Source organism: Orycteropus afer, unplaced genomic scaffold (genome assembly GCF_000298275.1).
Source record: "Orycteropus afer afer isolate SDZICR_OR568_19922 unplaced genomic scaffold, OryAfe1.0 scaffold00018, whole genome shotgun sequence".
NCBI lineage: Eukaryota > Metazoa > Chordata > Mammalia > Tubulidentata > Orycteropodidae > Orycteropus > Orycteropus afer.
Window position 1 is genome coordinate 1071234 of NW_006921605.1, and position 20252 is coordinate 1091485.

Genomic DNA, 20252 nt, shown 5'->3' on the forward strand with positions numbered 1-20252 from the left:
GGGCAGGGCCTGGGGGGCCAGCCCTGGGCTGGAGGGTCTGCGCCGGGCGTGAGTGCCGGAAGCTCGGCCGCGTGGTGCAGCCGACCCTGTGCCCGGGGCAGGGCTTCGCTGCTTTTGCGGCCTCGCCGGGTGGGGTCGGCCTCGCCGGGTGGGGTCGGGCGTGTGCTCAGCCCAGGCCTTCAAGTGCCCTCGAGTCAACGCAGGCCGCGGCTCCGGGCTGTGTCCACGGGGCGATCGAGTGGGTGTGCGGGTGGGGACAGTCCCCGGTCTGCCCCCGGCCCTCCGGCCCCTTTCCCTTACGTTCCTGCACTTTGCAGCGGTGGCAGCTTTGGTCAGTCAGCAGGACCGGCCTCCGTGGATCTCTCCAGCCTGTGACCTTAGTCTCCCGGGGCTGAAGGCAGGGCCTCGACAGCGCTCTGTTTGCGCGTTGGCTCTGCAATGAGGCAGAGCCTCTCGTCTCCCAGGTGAGGGGCCCCGAAATAAACAGGTGACCGGCATAAAGGCACAGAAGGGCAAGATGCTGGAAACATCAAAAAAAAAAAAGCCAATCCGGTGCCGTGGAGTCGGACCCGACTCATAGCGACCCCTCCTTGGGTTTCCAAGGCAGTGTCACTGTGGAAGTTGGTTACCCAACCTTCCTTCTGAGGAGTGACTGATGGGTTTGAACCGCCAGCCTTTTGGTTAGCAGTCAAGTGCCTCAGGCACTGCGCCACCAGAGCTCTGAGGCTGTTAAATTCGGAGGACAGTTCTACCCTGAGCCTGGTGTTTGGCTGTTGGAACTCGAGGCGGGCCTGAGCAGATGTTTGGGATGAAAAAAAGAAACGGCCATCCCCATGCCGGTGTGGTGAGAGAGGGGATCGACCGAGGTTGGGAACCAAAACACCCTGGGTTTTCCGCATTTCCGGAGCGAGCATGTTGGGACTGAGCGATTCCTAATCTCCTGGACTTGAACCTCTGCCTGGCCTGTGCTGGTGTATGGAGGACTAACTTCGGGGTCACCGTGGTCTGCTGTTGGGCTTGGGCAGTTCTCTGGCTCTGTGCCTGTCGGGGAGGGCCAGGAACCACTGTCCTCTGCTGCAGGGCTTCCGGGTGGGCCTTTGGCTGGGCCTAGACTGTGCACGGGAGCTCTGGTAGCGCAGTGCCTAAGGCACTTGACTGCTAACCAGAAGGCTGGTGGTTCAAACCCACCAGCCACTCCTCGGAAGGAAGATGGGGCAATCTACTTCCGTAGTGATACTGCCTCGGAAACGCAAGGAGGGGTCGCTATGAGTCGGGTCCGACTTCGACAGCAAACAACAACAACAGACTGTGCGCACCCCCCCTTTACTTTTTACCGGGGAGGGAACCCAGGACCTGTGGCTGGCCTGTTTGGGTGGCCCCCAGCTGCTTTTGGTGTCAGGGTAACCCCATGACGTGCGGTGAGGGTGCCTGGGGCCATGCTTTTGCCACACTGGCCTGCTGAGTAAAGACACTTGGATTCTGCTGTTTAAATATTTATACCCAAGAAGTCTGTGGGGTGTGTGCGGGGACATCTTATTTATAGAACAAGTTTTGGTAAAAGTCTTAATCTGAGCTGTATGTTCCGAAAGGCATCCCATTATCCACATTTACATAGACATCAAAAAGTAAACACTTGGAACTTGTCCTGTGGTCTGAGAGCTTGCCAGACAGCTTTGTGCTTTCAGAAGATGAATTCAGACCATTGGATAATCGAGCTCTTCTTTCCCGTTGTTCACAAAGCTGTGTCCTCCTCCTGCTGCTGAAGCTTGGTGGGGCAGGCACCCAGTCGGTGTATTTCCTGCTTCATCCTTCGGGCCTGCCTCCCGCTGGACCCAGGGTGGGCGCCCGATACAGATGGGGGCCGGGTGCCAAGGCCTCTGCTCTCAGGCTGCTCTGTGTTCTGAGGTGGTAGGCTGCTGCAGTCCGTGATTGTAGGGGGCTAGGCAGGACGTGTTGAATCCCAGTCACCGTTTGCATGTGGCCCCTTTCTGGGTACTTGAAGACTATGTACCAGCCCCCAAGGAAAGGAGAAGTGACCCTATTAGCTCGACTCAGACATGGCTCGACTGGTGTCACAGTAAAGTCTGCACGTTCTGTGGTGAAGAGTCTGAGGCTGGTCCGTGACCGTGGGGCACGTTGATTCACTCAGAGTCTCTCCACATTCTGTGGTGAAGAGTTCAAGGCTGGTCCACGACTGTGGGGCATGTTGACTTCACGCAGAGTCTCCACTTTCTGTGGTGAAGATCTGAGGCTGGTCCATGACTGGGACACGTTGATTTGTGCGCAGTCTCCATGTTCCGTGGTGAAGAGCCCGAGGCTGGTCCACAACTGTGAGGCCCATTGACTCACACAGGTTGTCTTGTTCCAAGGTGATCTGTGACTATGGGACACATTGACTCACGCAGGGTCTCCATGTTCTGTGGTGAAGGGTCTGAGGCTGGTCCGCGACTGGGACACGTTGATTCGTGCATAGTCTCCATGTTCCGTGGCAAAAAGGCTGAGTCTGGTCCACACTGTGGGACACGTTGAGTCACGCAGAATCTCCGTGTTTTGTGGTAAACAGTCTGAGGCTGGTCTGCCACTGGGCCATGTTGACTCATCTGTGCCAGCAGTTGCTATCGGCGCAGGCCGTCAGGTGACAGAGTTGGTTTCTCATCTTGAAAACCTAGTCATAGGTATTTAGTCTGATTGTGACTAGAATCATTGACTGCCACCACTCTGAAATTAGTCAGAAAGCTCTGGTCCCTTCCAGGTAGGGTTCCCCTTGTTTTGAGACTGTAGGTCTTTGAAAGAGTGGGGAGAGGAGCCCATGCTGGTTTTGCTGAGAACACGGGGTGAGAAGACTCGGTGCCGAGTGGCCTGTGTACAGGTGGATCGCTGGCAGTGTGGGGTGCTGCCCTGTCCTTCAGAGTCGTCCAGCTAGAGGGCGTCTAGCTTCCGTCTTCAGAAAGTGTGTGCATTGGACCAGGGCCTCTGTAGGACCTCAGAGAGGCTAGTGTTGACGCCAGTTCACTTCCCCCCGAGTCTGCTGTACCTGCAAGGCACCTGTGAAGGGCGTGCCCCCAGCAGAGCTGGCCTGCCCTGCCCTTGGTCTCCTACGCCACACACTTTGGCCTATCTGCTGCTGGAGTGGTATCTTTTGGGGAGCAGGGGAGCCAGAAGCCCTTCAATTTGTTGGCAGTGCCTCATTTGTGGATTTGGTGAAAAGGAGGACCTGTATTCTCCTTATAGACCGTGTTTTGCATCCTCTGGTGTGACAGGTGTGTGTCATGGGCACGGGACCACAGGAAGCGTTGTGGGAATGCTAGGCTGCATGATGCTGTCAGGAGCAGTGGCTGTCCCCGGGCACTGGGCATGGCCCTTCTTGGACTTGGGTTTTAGTCTGTGTCTGGTGTGTGCCTTGTGCTGGCAGGGTCTCAGTTATAGTTTCAGTCTGTCACTATGTCACTTCACCAGCTTGCCATCTTGTTTGTCACCCAGGTGTTCTGTGCATCTTGACTTCATGGTGTTGCCAGGTACCTTTGGGAGCTAAAGGTGAGCTCTAAGCATTCCTACTTGGTTTCCATTCCCCCACTGACTTTATTCACTTCTAGGGCGCCTGGCAGGGGTGAAGCATACCAGGGGTTCTGGTGACTGGCTGGCTCCCCACCCAAGCCCCCTGGGAGAGGCACCACTGACACCCCCTCATCACCCTGCGCACCTTCTGGAGCAGTGGCTTTTCTTGAACGGTCCCTGTGAGAAGTGACTCTGCACCCCTGCAGTGGCCAGTGCCCCAGGAACAATCTTTGCCCTTCCTGGGACTCTGTTGTTGCTGAGAGGTCCTTGACGAGTGCCAGCACCCAGGCAGCACCCAGCATCCCTTCCCTGTCCCAGGGCTGCCCTGGCTCAGAGTTCAAAGACCTGCTGGCCATGGTCTCCTGCTCACAGTGACCGTGTGTGTACCAGAGTAGGGTGTGGTCCTCAGTGTCCCCGCTGGCTGAAGCTCCTGAAGGGGCTATGCCAAGGAGCCTCTGGGTGGGTTCAAACCACCCACCTCGGCGAGTAGCTGAGCTCATTGACTGTCTGCAGCACCAGGGGCTGCTCAGGCTTCAGGCCCGGCTCCCCATCCGGCTGGTCTGCACAACTTGGAAGGACCTGATTTGGTTCTCCTGGGACTGACGTTAAGCTGTGTGTAAACCTAGAGAAGTGTCCATGCCTGCTGAGGGCAGCCCGTCGGCCTGCTGGTGGTGTGCAGGGAGGCTGGTGTGTCTGGATGGCCACTACCTGGACCAACATCGGCTTGTTACTTGTCTTGCCCTGTTCTCAATCTGGGACCTGGAGTGGAGCCTTCTCTCGGAGGTACTTGTTTGTCACGGAGGAAGACTTGCCTGTGCTGGAGAACTGCTTTTTGTAACGCCTGTTCTGTGGCAGGCCAGGGTTTTTCCTAAGATGAGCCGGAGATGTGCAGTGGTGTCACGGTGCTGTCAGGGTCGCAGTGCTCCCCCAGCGCCTTCCCTCTGAAGGCCTGCGCCTTCCCTCTGAGCGCTGTCCTCGGAGCAGCTCTGACAGCAGAGGGCGTGAGGTTCCGCCAGTCGTGGCGCCATGGGTCTCTGCCTTGCAAGGGGGTGCCAGGATGGCTGGGGCCCAGGGAGCGAGGTGTGGCTCCACGGCTTGGCATCTGCCTTGGGACCCAGGTTTCCAGAGGAGGTAGTGTGGCACTTGCTATACCTGTGTTGGGTGGGGCCTTCTTCAGTCTCTGCTCCTTAGCTGGTCTTCAAACTTGGGACGCCCTTAATGTAATAGCCGCACGGGGCACGGTGTACAGTGTCTGGGGCTCTGTATAGGGTGTGCTCCACCGTGTCAGCCTTGCAGGGCGGCTGTCGACAGGAACTGTATCAGCCACAGAAAGGCGGAGTTAGCAGCACCCTCCTCCTCCTGGCAGGTGCGGGTCCTGGGTGGCCCAGGGCTGCTAGGTCACTGAAGAACCTGCCAGCTACCAAGGAAGGGCAGAGTGCTTTGCCGGGGGCTGGCGGCTCTTGCCCAGCAGTGCCGGGATTCTGGCGTTAGGGTGCGACGTGTCACTGGTTCCCGTCCAGGCTGATGCTCACCAGCACTCTGGGGGTTCATTTTCAGTGGCACGTACGTGTCTGGATGAGGTCTCCTGTAATTGAGTAAACTGTCCAGCTGCGGGCCAGAGGGACGAAGCAGGACCTGCCTGTCTTCTGAGTGCTCAGAGTCCTTGGGGTGGAAAGCGGAGCCCTCAGTTGAGCCTGGTTGCCATGGTGATCACTGATGGTGGTCCCACAGACTGGCACTACCGTTCAGTGGATTTGACGGTCTCAGAACCTGGCTTGCCAGAAGCAGGCTGCGTCTTCCGGGCACTCTGTCTCTGTGGTTCTCAGCATTCATTGGACGGGCAGTAGTTTTGCCTGGAGGTCACCTTGTTGCCCTAAAGCTTGCTGACCTAATCCAGTGGCTGTTACCTGTGATCCCCAGGGGCTTTGTAAGTAATCCCCCTCCATCAGCACAAGGCTTCATGGCCCTGGTTGACTCTGGGTGGCAGGAGAGACCAAGGCATCTTGGACAGGCTGCTAGGCTGCCCGGTGAGTCTGGGAAGATGTCCTGCCTTTTGCCCAGACTGCTGAGTGAGCCCGAAGGAAGTGACCTGTGAGAGGAAGTGGCAGGGGGTCTGCTGACGAGCCTCCTTCCTGTTCTCTTACCTGAGGCAGAGATGCTCCCGCACAGCAGACGGACCCAAGGCCTAGGGACAGAGCTTTGGCTCAGTTCGGAATGTTTGTAATTGGGGTGGGTGGCAGGCTTTTGGTCCATCATCAGAGTACAGCAGAGATAGGACACCTTCAGGTAAAAAATGTAATTCCACTCCCAGACTCACGGGCTGATAACAGGGAGGCAGTGCCAGCAGGAGAGACGTGTACAAACTCAGGCTGACCTGGTGGCACTGTTGGAGGCTCGGGAAGCAGTCTGTCCCCCTGGTCCAGCATGGGTGAGAAGTCCGTGGTGACGTTTGGCTTCTGGGAGGGCAGATGTGCTGAGCCTTGCTGGTCAGGCCTTACCAGGCTTGTGGCGGGCTAGTGATGACCCTGCCACCTTGTGAGAACTGAACCTCTCTGAGACATACAGGACAGACAGAAGATGGTGAGGGTGGCTGAGACAGACAGCTGCCTTCTAGAGAAGGTACATCTGCGCAGACACAGGAAGGTAGTGCCACCCTGGAACTCAACCACAAGCCATTGGTGTTCTTGGCACTGGGCCTGCGGATATGGGATAAGAGAGAGAGACCGCGCATCTCCGTCAGCTGCTGTTGCTAATGCGTGTGGCTTACACGTGAACAGGCGATAGCTTTTCGGAAGTGGTCGTTTGCATGTTGGGAAAGTCAAGCCATGCTTTTACCTCTGGTGCACTGGAACGTGGGGTCCTGTGGCAGACACCAGGCCATCGGGTGTGTGACTGGCTGTCATCCTCTTTCCCCAGGTACGGACATTGCTGCGGGAGAAGAAGTTGCCATCAAGCTTGAATGTGTCAAAACCAAGCACCCTCAGCTCCACATCGAGAGCAAGATCTACAAGATGATGCAGGGGGGAGGTGAGCTTCACAGTCAGGGCTGCAGTACTCTGGGCGGTCGGTGCTTTCCTTGAGAGGCAGTCTTAGGCCCCAGGACAGGTAACTTACACACTGTGCTCTCTTCTCCCTCTTTAGCTGCTGAGTAGTAATGTCTTTGGAGTCAAGGCTTCGTGTGAATTTTAGGGAAGACAGACACATGCTCTTGGTGTCACTTGTGCATGTCATCATGCTGGTCACCTGGGGGCCCCAGGGGTGTCCTACCAGGGAAGCCTTCCTGCCACATGAATGCAGCCACGTGCTCTCTTGCTGCCTGAGGGGTCAGACCATGTGGCCTTGAACTCTCTCCACTCGATGATGCCCTTGCTCGGTGAGATGCTCTCTTGTTAGGGCCTCATGTGCCTGCTGCTAGACAGTCATTGGGCTTGTGGAGCAGAGGAGACTGTTGTTGGGGTCTTGGCCCTCGCAGCACCGTGCCTCATGAAGGCAGTACCTGGGCCTGCTTGCCGTTGAACACCTGCGGCCTGGCTGCCGCCTGATCACCATGCTTTCTGGGGGGAGGGCCTTAAATCTGACAGTGACTGGAGCGTTGGACACCCCTTGAGCCCCAGTGGTGCCTTGCAAAGTCTCCTGCATTGGGGTGGAGTATGGCCTGTCTCAGTACGTGACGGGAGGAAAGCTTGTCTTCAGAGCCTTCAATGACCCCTTTGCCTGGAAAGGGGAGATTGGATTTGGCTGTTCAGCATTTTTCCTGGATGAAGGAAATGGGATCTGGGCAGCGGGAAAAACATTCTGCATGTGAGCCGCACGCACAGCCTGTTTGACTGGAAGGGGCCCTGGCCCTCAGCCAGCACAAGGGGTTCTCAGCTCCTGTGGCCCCAGGGAGAGCTCAGCAGAGGAGCCAGCCTCTGTGGCCTCGGGAGTTAGGGACTGTTTGCTTGGCTTCTGAGGGTGGTGACAAGGAGAGGGATGTGGCGTGGGGTGTGGCCTTCATGGTAGAGGGAGGATCTTGATGGAGTGACCCTGTTATTTTAAGGAGCGATATTGTTGTGAGAACCTGCATGCTGAAGGCACTAAGGCAGAGGAAGAGCAGCAGTCGCCTCATGCCCAGCATAGGGCCTGAGCGGGGGAGGCCGTCTGCACTGCCTGCATGTGGACACCTCATGTCTCCAGACCTCCCCCCAGAGGGAACTGCTCGCTCTTGGGACCTTGCCTGTGGTCTTTTTATAGGACCCTGGAAACCCAGCATGATCCCAGAAGGGCTTTCTCCTGCCTAAGCCTGGAGCGCCTGGCCACATCTGCCTGTCCCCTGGGCACTCAGGCTTGTCTTACACTGTGTACTACGAGGATTTCTGTCAAAGCAGACTGGCCAGGATGCTCTCAGGATGCTCCATGAGCCCGTGCTACTTGAGATAGCTCGGGACCAGCAGGCGTGGGTGGCAGGAGTCCAGGGTGCCCAGAGAGCCAGTTTTGCTGGAGCGCAGCCCTCTGCAGCACGCCTCACTCACATGGGTGTGTTGGTTGTCCTGTTTTCTGGAAGGGCCCACCAGCTTCTCTGGCTGTTGTTCTTTTCTGATGGGAGAGCCCAGTAGTGGTGGCGGTCTTGACTGATTGGGTTCTCACGCTGCATTGGAGAAGCATCTCAGAGCCGTTGTCAGAGCATGCTGTGGGCTGGGACCTGTCTGGGGAATGCCCTGTATGGACAGGCAGTGCTGCCTTCCAAGCCGCCTGGCCAGCCAGGACAGCCCAGCCCGGTCCGAGGGCTTGAGGGGTCAGCATTTACCAAGGAAACATGAGGGTCAGGGTTGCTCAGAGCAGGCCCCTGGTGCCCACGGCTTTTGCTGCCTTCTGTCTGCAGTGGTGCTTGGGTTCTTTAGTGCTGCTCTAACAGAAAATACCACAAATGGGTGATTTTCACAAATAGGGATTTACTCTCTTAGAGTTTAGGAGACTGGAAGTCCAAGTTCAAAGTCCTAACTCTGGGGGTTGGGTGAAGGCCCCTCAACCCTGGGCTTCCACTCCGGCTCACTGGAGCTGGAGGCATGTCTTAACAGCTGCTGGCTGCTGAGGCTGACTAACCTGAGGTCAGTAAGTAAAGTGACACAGTCCCAAGATGATCAGGTAACACAGCAGGCCACTGGTTCAGGTCCAGAAATAGTCCCAAGATCGGCAGCAACATGGCAGGCTGCTGAAAGAAGATGCCACTAAATGCAGGATCCAGGGCTGCCAGAACGTTCAAGAGACCTTTCTCAGCGCTTCTCTTTCTGTTACTGGAAGCAGACCACATCCGTAAGGCAGCCGGTCAGCTGCTCACTGCAGACTCCACCATGGAGTTGATTATCAGTCTTATTATGGGGTCACTACATCCAGCTGCCCAGCCACTCAAACCAGGCCCAGCCAAGGTGACTCATGACCTTAATTATCACAGATGGGCACGTGACAGTTTCTAGCACTGGGGTCCTGTGCTGTGAACGAGGAAACAAATACAGAAAGGCTTGGTAATGATGTGGAGGCCACAGATCTGGATGTATGTTAGCGTTCCAGCTTCCGGGAGGACTGGTGGTGCCCTTGTGGCATTGGTCAGTCAGGACTCTGCCAGATGGCTTCCACCTTGCCCAGACCTAGTTGGATGGGTAGATGTTTGAGGAGCAGAAATTGACTGACTGTGACAGATTGGACACACACCACACTTTGATCACAGCGGTGTGATCAGCCTAGACCTGGTCTCAGCTGCTTGTTCTGGTGGCATCTTCAGAAAGCAGCCGTGGCCGCTCCGTCCTGGGCTGCAGTCAGTGTTGGCTCGGCCCACCGCTGCTTTGTGAAGGTGGGCATGGTGGGGGTTGGGGGCTGCCCAGGGCCTCTCGTTGAGAAACAGAGCTCACCTCACCTCGTGACGCCGCTGCCTTTCATGTCAGGCTGCTGGGTCCCAGCACAGGTTTCTTCCATCTGCTGCTGCTGCTTCTCACAGTTAACTTCCTCGTTCAGATGGTCGTGGTTTTTTAAAAAATGGGATCTGATTTCCTTGTTGTTTCTTAAACTTGTTAATGTGATTTGGGTGCAGTTTTACAAAGCAGGTTTGTGTGAGATTTCTTTATGAGATATTTTATAATACAGGATAACATGTGTGACATGTCAGGCATCAAGAACATGAACATGAACACCCACAATCTGCCACCCTGGCTATGGGGTTTCGTCTCTGCCAGCTCTTAGGAGTTAGTCTCTGTTTTTAACATTTTCTCTGTCATCCTTGAGAAATTTGTTTTTTAAAATCTAAATTTTGATATCTGGAAACGTCTGACAGCTTTAAGTGTATGTGTCCTGGGGTTAAATTGCTGAACAGCAGTGATGGGAATTTGTACTCACTCTAAAGCTGAGTCCCACGCTGGTGATTTGTCATCATTGATGGTGGGAACACTTCTTGGCATCTGCCTTGGGCCTTTTCCAGCCCCAAGCACATATTCCCATCACTTATCTATCACTTTGTTGTACTGCGGTGGCTTGCTTGGGGCTGTGATGCTGGAAGCTACGCCATGGTATTGACATGCTAACACGGTTACCCGTGATGGACAGGGCTCAGCAGAGCTTGCAGACGAGGCAGGAGGACCTGGTGACGTACATCAGAGAAAAATCGGCCAATGGAAGCCTTAGGACTAGGAGTGGAACATTGTCTGATAGAGGGCTGGAAGGTGAGCCTCTCAGGTTGGAAGACACTCAAAATACAACTGGGGAAGAGTTGCCTCCGCAAAGTAAAACTGACCTTAATCACGTGGATGCAGTCAAGTTTTCTGGACCTTCATTTGCTGATGTGGTACCACTCAAGATGAGAAGATAGAAACACCCATTAATGATCAGAAGGTGGGCTGCACAAAGTAAGACTCAGGAAAATTGGAAGTCTTCAAAAACGAAATGGAGTGAGCTGAAATGGACTAGCATTGACTATTTTGACAATCATATGGTCTGCTATGCTGGGAATGACAAACTGAAGAGAAATGTTTTAAAATCTGTCCTGCATTACAACAGAATATTATTGCAAAGACGACCAGCTAATAAAGCTATTACTCAAATTGACACAGCAACCACTAATGCCAAAAATGAAGAAGTTGAAGCTTTTTACCAAGTTCCGTAGTCTGAAATCTACCAAACCTGCAATCAGGATGCATTGATAAAATTACTGGTGATTGGAATACAAAAGTCAGAAACTGAGAAGGATCAGTAGCTAGAAAATAAGGTCTTGATGACAGAAACAACACTGGAGATTGCATGGTGGAACTTTGCAAGAGCAGTGACTTACTCGTTGAAAATACCTTTTTTCAAAAACATGGACGATGACTGCAGCTAGACCCCACTGGATGGAATACACAGGAGCCAAATACATCTGTGAACATAGGCCATAGAGACGGTCAGTATCATCAGCCAGAGCAAAACCAGGAGCTGACTGTGGAACAGATCACCAATGGCTCATACACAAATTCAAGTTGAAGCTGAAGACAGTTAAAACGCGTCCACGTGAGCCAAGGTACAACGTTGAGTATATCCCACCTGAGTTGAGAGACCATCTCAGAAACCAATTTGATCCATTGAACACCAACGACCGAAGACCTGAGGAGTTGTGGGATGGCATCAAGGACATTGTACATGAAGAAAGCAAAATGTCATTAAAAGGAAAGAAAGCAAAGACTAAAATAGATGACAGAAGAGACTCTGAAACTTGAGCAGAGAGTAGCTAAAGTTAAGTGGATGAAATGAAGTAAAAGAGCTGAACAGTATTTTTAATGAAATGGGCAAAGACCTAGAGTTAGAAAATCAAAAGGGAAGAACATGCTTATCATTTCTCAAGCTAGAAGAACTGAAGGAAAAATTCAAGCCCTGAGTTGTACTATTGGAAGTCCTGTGGGTAAAATGTTGACAAATACAAGGAAGCATCAAAAGAAGATGGAAGGAATACAGTCATTGACCCATAAAGGATTGATCCACCGTGTCAGGAGGTAGCACATAATCAAGCACTGATGGTACTGCAGGAAGAAGTCCAAGCTCCACCAAAGGCATTGGTGAAAAACAAGGCTCCAGGAATTTACAGAATACCAGTTAGGTTTGAACAAACGGATGTAGTGCTAGAAGCACTCACTCATCTACGCCAGGAAGTTTGGAGGATGGTTATCTGGCCAACTGAGAAGAAGAGATCAATACTTGTGTCCATTACAAAGAAAAGTGATCCAACAAAATGTGGAAATTAGTGAATAATACCGTTAATGTCACACACAAGTAAAATTTTGTTGAAGATTTTTCAGAAACAGTTGTAGCAGTACATTGACGGGGAACTGCCAGAAATTGAGGCCAGTTCCAGAAGAGAATGTGGGATGAGGGATATCATTGCTGATATCAGATGGGTCTTGGCTGAAAGCATGGACTACCAGAAAGATGTTCACCTGTGTGAATCATAAAAAATTCTGGATAAAGTTGCAAAGATTGAGAATTCCAGAACACTTCATTGTGCTCATGAGGCACCTGTACACAGACCAGGAGGTAGTTATTCAAACAGAACAAGGGGATGTGTATGGTTTAAAATTAAAAAAAGGTGTGCATTTGGGTTATATCCTCTCACCATACTTGCTCAATCTGTATGCTGAGCAAATAGTCTGAGAAGTTGGACTCTATGAAGAACATGGCATTGGGATTGGAGGAAGACTCATTAACAACCTGCGGTCTACAGATGACACAACCTTGCTTGGTGAAAATGAGGATGGCTTGAAGCACTTAGTGATGAAGATGAGAGACTTGTCTGCAATATGGATTATACCTCAGTATAAAACAAAAATCCTCACAACTGGACGGTAGACAGCATCATGATAAATGGAGAAATGATTGAAGTTGGAAAGGATTTCGTTTTACTTGCCTCCACAGTCAACACTCATGGAAGCAGCAATCAGGAAATCAAATGATGTGTAAGCATTGGTCAGATCTGCTGGAAAAGACCTCTTTGAAGTGTTTAAAACCAAAGAGGTCACTTTGAAGACTGAGGTGTGCCTGACCCAAGCCATGGTGTTTTCACTTGCCTCATACACATGTGAGAGCTGTATAATGCATAAGGAAGACAAAGAAGAGTTGGTGCCTTTGAATTGTGGTGTTGGAGCAAAATGTTGAATATACAATGGACTGCCAGAAAAGTAAATCTGTATTGGAAGTATCCAGAACGCTTCTTGAGAAGGGAAGATAGTGAGCCTTGGTTCCATGTACTTGGGTCCTGTTATCAGGAGGACCTGTTGCTGGAAGACCAGCCCACTTGGTAAAGTAGAGGGTCAGTGAAAATGAGGAAGCCCTCAACGAGGTGGGCTGAGGTGGCTGTGACAATGGGCTCAACCGCGGCACTGCTTGTGAGAATGACACAATGTTTCGTTCTATTTGCCTGGGGTTGGTATGAGTCCCAGCCATCTTGACAGTGCCTGAGAACCATAGGGAGCATATATTCAGGCATCTTAGGACTCCAAGAAGGAAAAGTATCAAACATGCAGAACCACAAGTAAATGAGTAAGTGGGGAATCCCCACGTACGCTGCCTGTGGCTGGACCGGCCTGTGCACTGCTGTGGCTTTCAAGCCTCTCCTGCTTCCCACAGCAGCACTGGGGTGGCACTCGGGGCCCCGGTGTGTTTCTGACTCCGGATCATTGCTGGTGCGAGATGTCTGATTTCATGGATCCAGAATGCCTGGAGTCATAAGGTCCCTCACTCTTGCGTTCGAGCAGGCGTTCTCGCAATTGGCTCTCACACTGAATTGTGTCCTGGTTGCCCAGTAGCTGCTTGCTTGGCTGAGCATCTCCCTAGAATGGAACGTGAGACCCAGGAAGCCAGGAGACCACCCTGAAGCTAGAAGGCTTCATGTCCCTGTGTCGGCCCATGTCTGACACACGGTAAGTGCTGTCACGAGAGGAAGGTGCTGCTGACTGAACACATGTACTTCATCAGATCTTGCTGTTGGATTCTGTAGCTTTTCCCACTGTGTTCCTGAGGTTCTTCCATGTTGATGCAGCTGCAGTTCGTTGATTGGCTTTTGCTTAGAGTCATAAGTCTTCTAAAGAGATTTAAGCCTTTAAATCTTGTGAGTGTGCTCATGTTAGTCCCAGTGCTCGTCATTGCTGTGTGGACCCAGAGTGCCATCTGGTATCACTTTCCTTCTGCTTGGAGGGCTTCCTGAGCAGACTGCACAGTGCATGTCTGCTGGCCGTGACATCAGCTGTGTTTATGCCTGACTGTGTCTCTTTTTGCCTTTGCTTTTTTTTTTCCTTATGCAGTCTATAAAGTTGGAAGTTGCCAGGGTTTTTTTTTTCATTTCATACCGTCAGTTGCTCTTCTGCCTTCTCACTTGCCTTGTCTCTGACGAGAAATCCGATGTCATCCTTGTCTTTGTTCTTGTGTGTGCTGTCCCCTCGGCTGCCTTCCTGCAGGAAATGTGCTTGGTGTTTGTTGTGCTTGGTGGATCTGTGGGTTTGTTGCATAGTGTGCAGCCATTGTTTCTTTTCACGCCCCTCCCTCTCTTCTCTCTCCTCCTCCAGGGATTCCAGTTATATTTTCAGTGGCTGTAAATTGTCCTGCAGCTCACTTACTTAATTTCGGATGTTTTCTATTGCTGTGCCTTCTAGTTCACTAATTTTTTCTTCTGCAATACCTGATTTGCTATTAACCCTACCCCAGTGTATTTTGCATCTCAGACGTTACGGTTTTTCATTGTCTAAAAGTTAGGTTTGGGTCTTTTTTGGTACCTTCCATTTTTGTATTTAACTTTTCTGCCGTGAAATGCAATTATAGACTATAATAACTTCCTTTTCTTCTCTGCTAGTTCTAACATCTGTATAAGGTCTGGGTCCATTTCCCTTGATTAGCGATTCTCCTTGTTATGGGTTGGGTCTTTCTGGTGCTTTGCATACCTGGTAATCTTTGATGAGATGCTGACGTTAGGAAGTTGAGCCTTGTGCCTGCCCAGTAGCTTGTATTCCTGTGAGTTATTCTTCAGCTTTGTGCTGGGATGGAGTTGAGCCATGGAGCTCTGTTTTGTTCTTACTTTGATGAGTGGCTAGGTTGGCCCATTGCAGTGCCGAATCCAGTGGCACAGAACCTTCCTGACATCCTGCCGAGTGCCTTGTGGATTGAGTTTTCCCACCCGGCTGGTGGAAGCAAGTTCTGCTTCCTCTGATCCTCCCGGCTGGTCTCTTCCCGGGCTCCTACAGACCTCGGTGTGCAGACATCTCCCTGATTGTCCGCCTGTGAGCCCAGCTCTGTCCCTCATCTCTGGGAGTCCACCGGCTGCACCCACGTTTCCTCCCTGCACTACAGCTGCCAGCACTAAAGATGGCGAGCTAGGTGGTCTTTGTTCCATCTTGGACACAGCTGTCATGTATTATCTGATGTCCAGTGTCTTAGGAATTGCCTTTCTGTAGAAACTGCCTTTGTAGGCTTCATGTTTTGTTTTGGTTATTGGGCCTTTGTTCCTCCATCTTGACTAGAAGTAGAAATAACTTTTAAAAGATAGTCATAGGGTACACCTGTGTTCATCACAGCACCCTTCACAGTAACCACAAGGTGCAGACAGCCTACGTGTCTGTAAGTAGCTGAATCAGTAAGCAGAAGGTGGTCTGTCCCTGCAGTGGGGCATTACCCCAGCTGTGGCGAGAAACGCCTTTCTGGGACATGGATAAACCTTGCCAGCATTATGCTGAGTGAGTCAGTCAAACACAGAGGACAGACACTGATGCCAAATATGTGGCATGTCCAGAATGGGAGTAGGCACCTGCAGAGACACAGAGTTCATATAGTGGTTACTAGAAAATGGGGAGTGACTGCAGAAGGGCACTGACTTCTGTCTGGGAGATGCAAATGTCTGCAAGTGGCTGATGGTGGTAGTCATTCAGCAGGTGGACATGATACTACTGGAGTGTACACTTGAAGATGTCAGATTTTTTTGATATGTGTACTTTGCCACAGTAAAAATACAATAAGAATGTTGCTTTCTTCGTCTGTGACCCAGAGAAAGTTCTAATGTGGGATACAAACAGGATTACTCATAAAGGAGGGAAACATTGAAATTAAGCATCTCTTTTCATCAAGAAAGACGCCCCAAAAGATGGAAAAGAAAAACCATGCTATTAACTGAGAGAAGTTATCTGCCTCACATAAAGCCAACAGTGTATCCAGAAAACTTAAATAATTTTTATAAATAGGAAAGAGACACCTTGATAGGAAAAACAGGCACAAGGTAGACACAGGCTTCTCAGAGAAGAGGAAACCTGGGGCCGATAAGTACACGGGAAGATGAAGCTGAGAATTCGGTGTGACTTTTTACATGCCCTGCTGTACTCTTGCTGGCGATTCCAACTCAGCAACATTATGGGACAGGGTCCCCATAGCTTCAGAGGTGAGATCTTTGCAGAAGCAGACTGCCACGTCTTTTTCCTGTGGAGCAGCTGGTGGATTCAACCTTCCGCTTAGAAGCCAAATGTTTATTCTGGGGTCTTAAAAGCTTGCAGGAGGCCATCTAGACACAATGGTGGGTCTCTCCTCATCCAGAGCAAGGAAGAATGAAGAAAACCAAAGACACATAGAAACAGTCCAAGGGATTGGTAGACCATGTGATCCTCAGCCTATATGACAGACCAGAAGAACTAGATGATGCCTGGCTACCATTTCAGCCACTCGGGGTGATTGGTACAGGAGATCTTGAATAGAGTGGGAGAGCAATGTGGAACAAAACTCAAAATCATTTTAAAAAAAAAAAAAAAGTTTACTGGTCTGACGGAACCTGGTGAGACCCATGAGACTATGGCCCCTAGTTATCCTTAGGTCTGGGGCTGAACTTACTCCTGTGGCTTCCAGCCAAACAATAAACAGACATGTGTGGTGAACCTTTACACCAGGTAGATAACACTTTTTGGAGCCATCAATCGTAAGAGAACAGAAGGGCAGTGTTTGCAGAGGGAGATAGTTGGGGGCTGGAGAGTGTATGGGTTGGGAAAGATAGGGAAGAGGTAACTATGGGGAGGAAGTGGGAAGAGAGCTGTTACATTGTGGGGAATTACAGTGTCATGAAACAAAATGTGTATAAACTGCTGTGGAAAATGAATTTGCTCTGTAAAGTTTTACAGACAATAAAAATTTTAAAAATAAAAGCTGAGCACTTAACCATGGTATCACCATGACTTTTTAAATTGTGTATGTGTGTGTGTGTGTGTGAGAGAGAGAGAGGGTGTGTTAGTGATTTGGGTGAAAGTTCATAGAGCAAATGATTTTCCTTATAGCAGTTCATAGACAATTTGTTTCATGATACTGATTGCAATCCTCATGATGTAACAACTCTCTTCCCACTTACTACTACCTGTGGGTACCCCTTCCCCGTATCCTCCTTTCCTGTGCATTCCTGCTTGAGATGTCTCACCAGTCTACCAGACCAGTAAGCTGGGTCTTCTTTATGATTCTGAGTTTTGCTTCACATTTTTCTCCTACTCTATTCAGGATCTTCTGTTTTGATCCCTTTCCTGGTGGTTGTGCCAAAGGTGCAAGGAGGCCGCATCTTCTGACCTCCTCTAACCCCACAAAAGGAAGACAGAATCACCATTAGTAGCCCAAGGCCTGTTCTTGCAAGGCCAGACATGCTGCCTCCCTCCAGGCTTTGCATCAACCGTTCTTCCCACAACACCCACCACTTCTCCGCTAGGTTCGATAATTCGCTTCAGTGGCCACACACAATTCACAGATTACGGGGTTTATTAGAGAAGCACCAGGCTATAATTCAAGTTCAGGAAGTATGCTCAGTCTCTCAGCCAACAGTCTCTCTCCCAGCAGTACATGTCTCTCAGTGTCTCTCTCAGGAGCACATTTCTCTCAGCAACACGTCTTTCTCAGCCAGCAGAGAGACCTCTTCTGCCTCTAGGAGGGCTCCTTTTGAGCCTGGCAGAGTGACCACTAACCAATCCCAACATCTGAATTCCTGAAAGAGAGTGAACTTCCCAGAAGATTGCCTTGTGCTGGTTCAACAGAGATACTCCAGGTGGATAACTTTAGCAGTCAGGAGCTACTCAGTTGCTCATGGCAAATTCCACCACAGAGTTTACAAACACTTATGGCTAGAAAATCCATACCAGGTAATTTACTACACTGCAGGTTGACAGTGGTAGCCAGGCACCATCTAGTTCTTCTGGTCTCATGGTCATGTAGGCTGAGGTTCGCGTGGTCCACCAGTCCCTTGGGCTAATTGTCTCCCTGTATCTGCTTTTCTTCATTCTTCTTTGCTCTGGACGAGGAGAGGCCCATTGTTGCATCTAGATGGTCTAGAAGCTTCTAAGACCTTAGTCGCTACTCACCAAAGTAGAATATAGAACAGTATTTTTGTGTAATATGTTAATGCCAGTTGAGCTTGCTGTCTCCCATGACCATGGTCACCATGGCTCTTTTTACATACACTAGATGGCTGGGAGTTCTGATAATACTAAGTATTGAAGACAGCATGAGTCAGCAGGAACGCGTTGCTAGAGGGGGTGTAAATTGGTTTTGTGTATTCTGGAAAACAGTCAGAAATTGTCTTGCATGAAAAAACCATTGAGTTGTTCCCAACTCAACAGTGACCTTGCAGGACAGAGTAGAACTATCCCACAGGGTTTCTAAGGCTGTGATCTTGACAGACCACCACTGATCTGTCGGTTTGTCATACTGTGGTGGTTGAGTGTTGCTGTGAGGCTGGAGACTATGCCACCGGTATTTGAAATACCAGCAGGGTCAACCATGGTGGGCAGTTGTTAGTGGAGCTTCCAGATTAAGACAGTGCGGTGTAGTAAATTACTTAGTGTGGCTTTTCTACCCTTAAGTCTTTGTAAACTCCGAGGTAGAATTTTCTATGAGCAACTGAGGAGCACCTGATTGCTGAAGTTGTCCACCTGGAGTATTTCTGTTGGGAGTGGCACAAAACAATGTTCTGGGAGGTGCCCAGTCTCTCTCAGGTGCTTAGAGTTCTGATGCTATGATTGGCTAGTTTGACCACCCTGCTGGGCTCAAAAAGGAGGCCTCCTAGAGGCAGAACTCTCTCTCTGACTGCTGGTTGAGGAAGACGTGCTGGCGAAAGAGACACGTGCCCCTGAAAGAGACACGTGCTGCTGGGAAAGAGACGCAAGAGACATACATTGCTGAGTGAGACACTGAGGGACCAGCACTGCTGGGAAAGGGACTGTGAGAGACTGTTGGCCGAGGGACGGTGGGCTGGGAGAGATGCTGAGCATTTTTCCTGAACTAGAATTGTAGCCTGTAGTGCTTCCCTAATAAACCCCATAATCTCTGAGCTCTGTGTGGCCACTGCAGCGAATTATCGAACCCAGGAGAGAGGTGGTGGGTGCTTTGGGAGGAACGGTTGGTGAAAGGGCTGGAGGGAGGCAGCATGTCTGGCCTTGCAGTAACAGGCCTTGGGTTACTGCTGGTAATCCTGTCTTCCTCTTGTGGGATTAGAGGAGGTCAGAACCTGTGGCCTCCTTGCCCTTTTTGCAGACAGACTGGGAAGAAGGATGGGGCCATCCAGAACTGGCCACTGAAAACCTTATGAATAGTAGTGAAACATCGGTATATTACTGGAAAACCTTATGAAGAGCTATGAAACACTGTCTAATATAGTGCCAGCAGGGGCCTCTCAGATGGGAAGGCACTCAAAATACGACTGGGGAAGAGTTGCCTCCCCAAAGTACAGTCGACCTCAGTGATGTGGATGGAGCAAAACTTTCGGGACCTCCATTTGCTGATAGGGCACAACTCAAAATGGAAAGAAACAGTTGCAAATATCCATTAATAATAGGAACGTGGAATGTACAAAGCATGACTCTAGGAAAATTGGAAGTAAAAAAATTGAAATGGAATGGATAAAGATCGATATCCTAGGCATTAGGGATCTGCAGTGGACTAGTATCAGTCATTTTGAATCAGGCAATCATATGATCTGTGTCCTGAATAACAGGCTGAAGAGTGGCATTTCATCACTTGTCAAAAAGAACATCTCAACATTTATCTTGATGTACAGTGCTGTCAGTCATAGGATAATACCCATATGTCTACAAAGAGGACCAGTTAATACTGTTGCCCAATAATTAAGGCATCAGCTACTAAAGTCAAAGGTGAAGAAATTGAAGATATTTACCAACTTTTGCAGTCTGAAATCAACAAACCTGCGATCGAGATGTATTGATAATCATTCGTGATTGGAACATGAAAATTGGAGACAAAGAAGCATCATCAGTACTTGGAATATATGGCCTTGGTGATAGAGTAACGCCAGAGATTGCATGATAGTATTTTCCAAGACCAACGACTTACTCATTGCAGATACCTTTTTTCAGCAACATAAATGGCGGCTAACCCATGGACCTTGCCAGATGGAACACCCAGAAATCAAATCAGCTACCTCTGTGGAAAGAAACGATGGAGAAGCTCAACATCATCTGTCAGAAAGGAGCCAGAAGCTGACTGTTGCAGCACACCATCAGTTGGTCACATACATGAAGTTGAAGCTAAAGAAGATTAAAATATGTCCACGAGAGCCAGCATTCGACTTGGTTACAGCCCACCTGGATTTAGGGACCATCTGAAGAACAGTGACTGAGGGCCAGATGAGTTGTGGGATGACATCAAGAACATCATACATGAAGAAAGCAAATGGTCATAAAAAAGACAGGAAA

At 50.4% G+C, this 20252-nt stretch overlaps 1 protein-coding gene across 1 annotated transcript in view; it reads left to right on the forward strand.

The window, feature by feature from the left end:
• The window catches only part of CSNK1D (casein kinase 1 delta), a 32297-nt gene that overhangs the window by 474 nt on the left and 11571 nt on the right, over positions 1-20252 (forward strand). The window contains exon 2 of the mRNA XM_007959556.2: positions 6472-6582. Coding sequence (XP_007957747.1) covers positions 6472-6582 — 111 coding nt within the window. The remainder of the gene's footprint in view (positions 1-6471; positions 6583-20252) is intronic.